This window comes from Adelges cooleyi, unplaced genomic scaffold (genome assembly GCF_023614345.1).
Source record: "Adelges cooleyi isolate 19-005CV unplaced genomic scaffold, UGA_ACOO_1.1 ACOO_flye_CR_arks_rails_tigmint_CR_PRNA_284, whole genome shotgun sequence".
Lineage (NCBI taxonomy): Eukaryota > Metazoa > Arthropoda > Insecta > Hemiptera > Adelgidae > Adelges > Adelges cooleyi.
The window spans coordinates 3,797-14,814 of NW_026095953.1; the positions used below are offsets into that span (position 1 = coordinate 3,797).

The 11,018-nt window shown below is 30.5% G+C and overlaps 1 protein-coding gene across 1 annotated transcript; it reads right to left on the reverse strand.

Moving 5' to 3' along the window:
- Window positions 1–2,988: 2,988 nt before the first annotated feature.
- LOC126837688 (nucleoside diphosphate kinase-like) lies at window positions 2,989–7,824 on the reverse strand. Its single transcript, XM_050571635.1, has 4 exons — window positions 7,545–7,824; window positions 3,479–3,580; window positions 3,286–3,407; window positions 2,989–3,210 (listed from the first exon to the last, which is right to left on the reverse strand). The coding sequence occupies exons 1-4, from the start codon at window positions 7,674–7,676 to the stop codon at window positions 3,093–3,095; spliced, it is 474 nt and encodes a 157-aa protein (XP_050427592.1). The 5' UTR covers window positions 7,677–7,824; the 3' UTR covers window positions 2,989–3,092.
- Window positions 7,825–11,018: the final 3,194 nt, after the last annotated feature.

Genomic DNA, 11,018 nt, shown 5'->3' on the forward strand with positions numbered 1-11,018 from the left:
GTCCATGTCGAGCAATTGTTTATAGTGTGCATTCGTTTTTATTTTTGCATATTTTTCACGTTCACACGAATCGCCGTGTTGCAAAAAACCCACCGATAGGACAATTTGCAACACCAGAGGCCAACAGAAAGAAGACATGGCCGCGTTTCAAGTGCAAACACTTCAGTGTGCTACACGTATATGATGCGACGTATAAACTAGTTATCACTGGAATGGTGGTTTTTGCAGTACTGTAATAGTGTTTGTTAGAAAAAAAAACCGTGTTTTATAGGTTTTTATTTTTACCATAAACGCAAACTCACGACAACATGTTATTGTATTTTTTTTTTTTCACCAAAAAAACCAACTCGCAATGACATATTGTTTTTCGTTATTTGTTTTTGACTTTTCGTACAGTACACTGTTATCCGATGTGTTTTAGCACTAGTGTAAAAAATATTTTACCGTTTGTGCGAAGAAACCAATGTACAACAACATGTTTTTCGACGATCGACCCGCTTTGTCAATTACACAGGGTGTCCCGCCAACATTTGATATAACCTTGAAATTAGATCGAAAACAATTTAGGCTATACTATTATACTCAAATGGGAACAAATGAACTTAATATTATTTATATAGAAGGATCTGAGAGCTGATCAGTAGATAGAATCGATAGATTATCCTACTTGCTGCACTTCTCCTGGACACTCGCCTATTTAACACTATCAATTATTTAACAAAATTGTTCATAATTGGGTTTTTTATCCGTTAACATTATTAATCGATTATTCTTATAATTAATATTTGATTAGTACCTGAATTTCAATGCTTAACCCGAAGTAATAACGCTGAGTTTCGAATTGTTTTTTTTTTTGTGCAAGGCGCCCATAAGTATTATTATTTATTACTCTATCTACTGATCCTTCTATGTAAATAATAGTAAGTTCAAATGTTCCTATTCTTGAACTGATTATCATGAATTTGTTTGGTAGAATACATTTTGAAAATAATAATATAGCCTAAAATTTTTTCGATCTAATTTCAAGGTTATATTAAATGTTGGCGGGACACCCTGTATTTCGATAGCCGAAAAACATATCGTACAATGGTTTCGCTCAAACAGTAAAATATTGTGCTAAAATACATTGAATTGCTAGTATACTGTACAAAAACTCAACAATAACAAACAAACAACGAAAAACAATATGTTATTGTGAGTTCGTTTTTAAGCAGAGGTTCTCTCGTCATAGTTTATTGACTAATAAAAACTTTACTTCCTCATAGTTAAAATTTGAAAAAAACAAAAAAACCATACAAGTTTTTTTAAGTTAGAACTTTAAATGGCTATAATTTCGAGAAAAAGAATCGAATCGAGTTAAAATTTATAAGGAATATTTATTTCTTATGTCCGCACACGCCAATTATATCAAAATTAAATTATTCCATTTCCCAACCCCCAAGGGTGGATGTAACTTTTTTGTTTTTTTATAAATATTCAAATTTAGTAATTGTAAATGTTTAAAAAAAAGAAACACTAAAAATTAGAATTATTTTAGAAAAAAAAGTGTCTTATCATTAATACGTCATCTCTATTCAACATGAAACACATAATTGCTATTTCTTTACTAATGATTTGTATACCACTCACCCACACAGAAAAAATATATAGTTGGTCCAACTTAAACTATGGTTATTGTAGGGACACGATTAATTTTTTGTTGGCCGAACTAAACGTTTTGTTGGACTCAATCAACATAATTTATAGGTTAAATAATATATTTAACATTTAGACCTATTTTGTTCGAAAAATATCAGAAATATTTGAAATATTGGACATTAATTTAGCAAATATAACCAAAATTGTTTATTGCTAATGAAATATAATATATCTTTTACCTATACAGAAAAAATATATAGGTGGTCAAACTTAAAATATGGTTAATGTAAGGACACGATTAATTTTTGTTTGGCCGAACCAAATATTTTGTTGGACCAACTTTGTATTTTTCAGAGGGTAACTTAATCACCTTAATTTATAGGTTAAATAATATATTTAACATATTGACTTAATATTTTTGAAATATATCAGAAGTCTTTGAAATATTGGACATTCATTTCATGCAAATATAACCAAAATTGTTTATTGCTAATGAAATGCTTTATCATAAAACATAAAACACCATAAAACATAAATTTGAAATATCTTTATTATTTCTTAGTATACTACCCTTCTACGAAGAATAAATTAATAGCTGGTGCTATCTAAAATATATTTAATGTAGTGATATGATTAATTTCTTGTTGACCTAACTAAATGCCTTGTTAGAACCACTTTTTTTTTAGTTTTTTTAACTAGAAATATATATAGCCTCTATAATAAGCTTATTTTAATTTAGAACAAATATTTAATAACTCAGTCCAACTAGAAATGTATTGTGTCCCTAGAGTAACCATAGTTTTAGTTGGACCAACTTTGTATTTTTCAGAGCGTAACTTAATCACCTTAATTTATAGGTTAAATAATATATTTAACATATTGACTTAATATTTTTGAAATATATCAGGAGTCTTTGAAATATTGGACAATAATTTCATGCGACGCTAACCAAAATTGTTTATTTCTAACGAAATGTTTTATCAGCCTTAGGTGTTTTTTCGGTACACTGCTGTTGTTTTCCAAATAACATTGCCATTGTCGTCATACTTTAATAACTCAGTTTCAATATAGTTTGAATAACATTGTTAAATAATGTATATTATATATTTATGAATTTGGATTTCACGTATCAAAATCTATTAGTTAGACGGCTCCATTCAATATGAAAGACAAATAAATATTGTACAAGTCTAATGTCGTTTCGATGGAAGGGGGAGGGAGAGATTTCTTTCACAATATTATTTACCTTTGAAATTCAATAGAACATTACACTGCCAATCCGCCGTGCAGAACAGTAAAATGATTAAAAAAAAAAAAAGATATAACAATATGGATTCAATTGCTGTTCAGATCTATTATTTAAAAAAATGCAGTGAAACATAACCGTAAAATAGTTTTTTTTGTTAAAACTTTAAATAATTAGCAAACAAATATTTTTGGACAGTAAACGAAGTTTATTCGTAAACCCAAGTATCGACAGTTCTCGTCCAAGTGACCATTTCTTTTTCTGTGAACCACAGACCGATTTCTCTTTCGGCGGCTTCCACGGCGTCTGCTCCGTGAATTACATTACTAAAAAAATATAAACATAAAAATCGTTGTTTGCAATAGCAAATCGTAAGTCCTGATATTAGCTTAAGTACACACGGGCCTGAATGTTCGGTTTGAGTGCAAAGATCTCCTCTGACAGTACCAGGGTTGGCATCCTTCCGGTTCGTTGCGCGGAGGAGGAAACGTGCAATCTTGACGGCGTCTAATCCTTCCCATACCTAAAACATAAATAAATGCATTTCTTTAGATGTTGGTTCAAAATTGAATATGCTCATCCATAGTTGCTTGCCATTGGTATAACGGGTCCTGACAACATGTATTTGATAAAACCTGGGAAAAACTGGCTGTTGGACAAATCAGAGTAGTGTTCCCTCATCAATTGTTCCGAAGGCTATAAATAAAAACAATATAACTATAAGCACAAGAAAACTCAATACTGAAACATGTAAAATCATTTAGGTATTAAAAATGTTGACATTGCGAATAGGGTTGGGAAAAGTGTATTTTTTTAGGAATATATTACTTCTGGTTTAAGATGTAAATAGGAATTTAAAAAGCCAGTCAATGGGACCTGTAGAGCGGGAAAAGTCACACACAGCTCTACAGGAATTATTACAGCTAAAAGTGATAAAATCGCTTTCAAATAAACGCTTTGATGTGCATCCCTAGATGGCAGAAAAAATACTACAAGATGGTAAAAAAAATTCGCAAAAAAATTGGTAACTCTTTATTATAATACCACATTAAGTCTATACTGTATACTGTATATATCTAATTTTGATATATCTATATTACTAAAGTTTTACATATTATGGTTATATGTGGCGTAGGTATAAATTGTTTAAGTTGTAAATTTAATATTATACAATAAAACGATACACAAACAAGTTCAGTAGACCATTCTGTCTTGCCACGGAACAGCACCTTCATGATATTGAAGTAATGTGTGTATCTTTCTCGCAACTCTCTAGCTTGTCTAGCTGAATGGTTTGATCCGGTATTGCTAATACTATTGGCATAGCTACTATAATAAGATAATACTTTATTGTTAATAAAGGATATAAAAAAAAAAATTCTCAGTGTTTGATAACAAGTTCCACAGGAAATGTATAGAATTCTTCCCGCCTATTTGTGTTTCTAAACAAGCGCCAGAAGACAATAGGTCAACGATATTTTCAGAATTTAGATAGATTTATCAAAATAAAAATAAAAACATAAATAATTTCCTGCGTGTATAATATATAATATTATAATGTTTGAACTGTTTTTAACTATACTTTTATTTTTTTTTAAATAAAATAAAACACCCAGTTGCCGTTTAACATTCGTAGTAATTCTTAAAAGTTAAATCTATTTTATTATTTTCACGGTATATCATAAAACCGGATCTGTGGCACCAAACTAAAATTTAAAAGGAGGGGCAAAACTTTACAAATGGACACCCACCTCAAGGTTAGATTAGGTTAGGTTAGGTGAGAGTAAGATATTTGAGCTATTAAAATATACTGATGGGATACCCTGTATCGATAGAAGCGTCGAAAAATATGTTTTTGTGCATTTGTTTATTTGTACAAGCAGAGTTATATACAGTAAAAAAACAACTCAACTGCACCGATAAAAAAACATTAAAACTAGGTCATTTATATTTATATTTTGCTCTAAACTCGGAATAAAAATTAAGTAATATTGTTTGGTTTTTGACCTATGAAAACTAATTATATTTGAGTTGAATATTTTAGATGAAGTCTAAATATCAAATTTAATCTTCTGTTGGATAGGTTAGGTTGTACTTTACTGCGGCATAGACTAAGTGTCGTAGGCGTTAAACGATCGTTAAAACTAAAAAGAGGATCTTTTTTTTGTAAATTGAAATTTTATAATTAAATTATAATACCTAGTATATAATGACATAGGTCTTCTATTTTTCTTTTATCTGGTAACATTTTAACGAGTAGAACGAATATTTTCTAACGTGTACAAAACTCTTTAACCAGAGGTCTTATTTGGGTTTCCAATTGATAATGTATTAGGTTTTATTTTGCACTCTGAATTCTGGTCTTATGAATCGCTCTAGTGTATTGAAATAAACGATAAATTGTGTAAACAACACTCAGTAATTTTATTTTATTTTTTTTAAACTCCCATGGAGACGTTTTGTATCTCCTGTCTTCCAGAGAGGTTGAACAATTTTGGAAAAAATGGAAATGCAATTTTAGAACTTAACTTGGAAAACTTTGAACGTCGATATATTCAATGTTTATTTTTTACATACACTTACAGCAATTTTCAAAAAAATACTTTGGCTATAGATTTACACTGTTATTTTTAAATAGAAATTATTGTCATTTCCACTAGGATTTTATTTAAACCATATTTTCCCACCACTTCTGTTACTTCTGTCTACTGACGACTACCCATTAAAACGTTAAACCTGTTAAACGCGAATCATAGTTAATATACCATTTGAATTGAACAGTAGATTCGACTTATAAAAGGTTCTGGCGCGGTTATGACATACATAAGTTAATTTACCAGAATAAAATATCGTTATGCGCTAAGCGTGATCACAAATAAAATGAGATGTTAGAAATCTATTTCTATTATAATTGTTTAAAGATTAATTAAACATGCATGAATATACTTGCTTTTTTTACTGCGGTATGAAACTAAAATGCACTTTGGTCGTAAAATTATTGTTTTTCTATCGTTGATACAGGTTAACTACAATAATAACGAATAATTTATTCCGACTTATTATATAAATAGGTAGTCTACTTTTAAACAATTTTAATTAATATACTAAACCGGCAAAATATGATCTTTACAATATTCTAAACCAATGTATTTAAATCTACTCGTGTGTATTATATCAATATCGAATAAAAAAATAACGTAAAAACAAATTTTTAGTTTACTAAATATATTTTATTAATTGACGTTTAAAACAAGGACTACATGTTATATTAATTCGAATTTGTCATTGACAATAGTCATTTCGTTCAACAATATTAAAAAACATAACTTTCGATGAAATACACTTTTTGAATGTCAATGTTGTACGTTTGTCGGCTGATAGAGGTTAGATAATCCAATCTAATCTAACTAATAATAAATACATAATATTATTATGTGGGTGATGTCTTCTTATATGTTTTTTATATATATATTGTTCTTAGCTGTGTACCTGTACGTATTGAATGTTCGTACTATCTTCAGCTGCTGTTATGTATCAACAAACATTAGCCCTCGTAAATCATTGATTATGTAATAGACAGTAATTTATATTATAATTGATAACACAATATTGTTCACATAATCAATGGTAATAGCAAAGTATATTACAGTAAAATTGATATCCTGTTACGCTGTCATTTTATCATTGAAGATAACATTACGAGACGATGTGCATTGTGCAATAACCTGTTTATTTCAAACTTGCCCTTTCACCTACAAAATCAAGAAAAATGTACATATTTTTCAAGCTATAATTTTAGAAATAGAGAAGTCCACCGATTATTTACTTCATATTCGTAATCAGCATAAAAACATATACTACAAGATGGTAAAAAAAAAAAAAAAATGCAATTTCATTTTATTCCCAAATCTTGATAACTTTTATGTTACACCTTATGAATCGCTTTATGCAAAAAGAGCCTTAGTCCTTAACTTTAAATTTTTAGAAAAATGAAAAAAAAAAAACGTTTGATATGTTTCAAAATGCATAAACATATAAAGGCTTTATCAAAGTTAATAGATATTAAACAGTAAAATTACATTCTACAAAACAATATTATTATTTTCAAATGCAGTCCAGATTGTTAGCATTTAAAGTATAGTATAACCTTTAATTACGTGCTAAGGGGTGTTCTAAACACGCCAACTGCTATAATATTGAAAAGTGGAAACAATTAATTAACATTGGAAAACCCTATACGGGGTAAGATGTTATTAAGTTTCTTATTACCATGAAATAACTAAAATTATTACTTTAAGCATGAGATAACGAAAACACCCCGGCCCCGTTAAAGGTTAAAGGTTGAAAAATATATTAATTTCTTTACGATAATTATTATTTAAAGTTTTATTAAAAAAATATTCTCACACTTGTTCAATATGTATAGAACACAGTGAAACAATACAATAAACGGACCTGGGAAAACCCATTGGAAATATCTACGTTGCTCGTTCTCTTTGTTCTGTGACTTGATTTGTTTTGACTCGAAAGTAATGCGACTTTGAAAATAATGTAACTTGGAAATAGGTATATTCATTGCAATTTTGCAAAATTTCCCAATGCCGGACTTGGTATTTTTTTTCGATGATTAGCCCGTGCGTTATTTAGCTGTAGAACTTACCCACATGAACTTCATGGCTACCAATTTGAAACCTTTGGATTCAAACCGTTTGATGATTTTGCCGACGAGGCCTCGGTGCACACCGTCGGGCTTGATCATGATGAAAGTGCGTTCCACGTTTGGGTCGCCCATTACTAGTCTGATGAGTATTTCAAATGCAGTTTCTAATGTCGTGGCGTGGAAAACTTTACTAACGAGTAATAATTGTAATATACTCTATTAACAAAGAGTATATGATTTTATTGCCGACCGACCGAGTCGATACGAAGGCGTACCGCCAAAAAGGAACACCGAACTGATGATGTTGGGGGGGGGGAGGGGAGCAGAGTTTTTATAGAACCGGATTTTGCCGGTAGGAGGCGCGTGTAAAGCTACACTGTCGGACACCACAAAAGATGAATTAAAAAAAATGTTACACAAAGTTAGTACACAAAGTTTTGTGATATTCAAAAAAATATAGATTTTAAAGTTAAAAATTAATAAATTAAAAAATCACCGTTAAAATAATTTGTAGTTTGCTTAGTCCCGGTTTTTCAATAATTGCATTTAGCTGACAGTTAGTATGACTTATAACTGATGGTTAACATTATCTTCCAGTTAAACTGTTTACGCGGAGTCCCAGCTCAGCTAACCGACGGTTTTAACTCTCAATTAAATTAACCGCTACTATTTCTATCAGTTAACAGATTAAATCGATGGTGAATGATTAACATTCATGCAATTATTTTTTACTATAAAATTGCTTGAAAAATTATCAGTTTTTCAAATATAAAATGAATCTCGAAAGTGAAATGTTCTATGATGGCGATGAAGAATATTTGGAATAACTAATATTTGAAAAGGGTTGATCATTTTGATAAATGAAACAATTATGAATTTGAAGTACGCTTTAACAATGAGTAAAAAAAAAAAAATTACCTATGAAAAATTAAAGAAATATTTTTTTTTGTAAAATTAAATGTATTTAATTATTCTAAATTTAAATTTATCTAAACATTTTTATTATTATTATGACCAAATCTAATTTTGTAACGAACTTACACATAAAGGTGTTGTTATTAATTAGTCAACAGTTATTTTTTTTTTTAACGCTAACTCTAAAAGTAGTTCTTTTTCCACCCAGCTAAAATTTGTCGACCTTCTTCTTTTCATCATGATTCGTCAATTAAAAAATGGTAATACTAAATATATAATAATTAAACGGCTAAATTTGAAATGTCGTTGTTTTCCTAACTGTTGTTTGTCCGGTATAACAGATGTTAATTGATGAGTAATAAATCACAGATAAACAATTATTACAAGATCATACTTTTTGCAGCATGGCCACTTTTAAAATACATTTAATTCGCCACTTACCTCCAGTTAATATTTCAATTGAAAATCCGCGCCTAAGTGAACGGCATTTGTCAAAAGGGACCTATGTTACATATTTGAAAAAATAGTTTTATGGTGTTATCATTAATTATCTCCTTACGGAAACCCATCGTTTTGTGTTAATAAAAAGGCCCTGCATCATGTACTGTTGTGTATATTATGCGTTTAGTACGGTAAATATTTTATGCCCTAGTCTTGTAAACACATCGTTTAGTATTTAAAGGGCCCTGCACGTTGTGTATGTAAAGCCACATCATAGTTTTCGCCCGTTAACATTAAATTACTCATGAGCTTCAATGGTTCTCCTTCTAAATAACACTTAAGACGACCGAATTTGACAACCGGCGGCATGGATGGTTTCATGGACTAACTTTTGTCAAACATATTTTTGAAGCTTGTGTAGTCCATAGGATTCCCTCCGAATTTGGGAACGGCCGGTTTTTCAACCGGGTAGTAAACATTGGGCGGAGAAGGGTTGGCTTCAAAAAGCGTTTTTTTATTCGAAGAAGCATCCCGCGGTTGTCGTATAGAGGGTTTTAACAAATCCAACACGGAAATTAATTATTATGACAAACTACTATTCAGACAAAAAAAAAAGCTATACGCAAATAAGGTCTTGCCTACTGGCCAGCTATCTCACCTAGGGCAACTCCAAAATTGGTACAAATATTGAGGGTAAAAATTAAAGAAAGTAAATCGGTACAAGTCACATTAACCCTGCAACAATGCCACTGCCCTCCCCCCCCCCCCGTCTACTTAAATAACATCCAAATTCCCAGCTCTTCCGACGCAAATAAAGGGATACGCTTTGACAGGCGCCTTACATGGTCAAACTACTTATAAAACCGCTATGGACCTACGGCTTACAAATCTGGGGGGGAGCTGCAAAAAAATAAAATTTAAACGAAATTCAAACTGTCCAAAATAAAACTTTCCGTCTCGTTACTAACGCTGCTTTCTACATAACCAACACAACTTTACATAACGATCTTCACATTAAAACAATACCTGAATACGCTACCAAATCATACACCAGGTACCACATAATTCTCTTTCCAACCACCCCAACATTCTAGCAAGGAACCCAGCGTTACCCAGTATGCCAGGAAACCCCATTAAAATACTAAAACGCAAGTGGTACCGAGACTTAAAAATGTATTGCCATAGTTACCCATATATCGTAATTGACAATATAATACAAATATTTTCATTGCCTGTTGACTGTTGATTCACTCGCACATAGCAACTTAGAAACTGACTACGACCAAAGTGTACATTTACCCTATTTTTGGGGGTTTTCGTTAGTAAAAAAAAAAATTTTACTACAAAATGTTGAGAAAATTGTATGTGTTATAGTTCCATTTTAGATCTACCTTCGGTCTAATTTTCAGATCTAAATCTCTAAAACTTTGCTTAAAAAAATTGAAATAAAGAAAAAAATTCTATCCCTTCTAAGGGAAAGGGTTTATGATATTTTTTTGGTCTGTTAATGTTTATCGATAGTATTATTTTTGAAAAACAATTCATATAAATTTGGAACATTTTCGACTATTTCTAAAAAAAGTTATAGAGCACCGTAATTTTAAGTTGAAAAATTTGTAAATTTTTTAGTTGTTTTTCTCGATTTTGATGGGGAAGAGATAACTTTTTTTAATTTTTAACCTTATAAAGTACCTTTCAGGTATGATTTCTGATCTATAGAGTTGCTACACGCAGAAATCGGTTGAGCGGTTTACGAGATATCGTGGGTGCAGACACAAAAAAAAAAAATTAAAAAAAAAACATATCATTGTAAATACAATACCTTCTCAGCTCCGCACCGAAGCTAAAACTTGTTATTAAAAAAAAAACAAGAATAGTTCAACCATATGATTTGGGTTTATTTGTTTATAGTTTACGTGCCGATCCCGATGAATAATTCAAAATGATAGAATAGTAATAACTAACGATAGTAATAGTAATAATAATAATAATAATAACATATGCTGACAAAATTAAAGAGAAAAAATAAAAACAAATTTTAACAAAAGAAAACTATTAAATTAAAAATGAGAGATCCGCGTTGGCGATGGACATTAAGCGCCTCGTTGGCTCACATTT

What these genes read in the sequence shown, in the direction of transcription:
- LOC126837688 (XM_050571635.1), bottom strand. Translation starts at nt 7,676, where the DNA reads ATGGGCGACCCAAACGTGGAACGCACTTTCATCATGATCAAGCCCGAC. An exon ending in CAGGACCCGTTATACCAATG is followed by an intron (nt 3,408 to 3,478) that starts GCAAGCAACTAT and finishes TTTATGTTTTAG; the next exon opens with GTATGGGAAGGATTAGACGC. An exon ending in CAAACCGAACATTCAGGCCC is followed by an intron (nt 3,211 to 3,285) that starts GTGTGTACTTAA and finishes ATATTTTTTTAG; the next exon opens with TAATGTAATTCACGGAGCAG.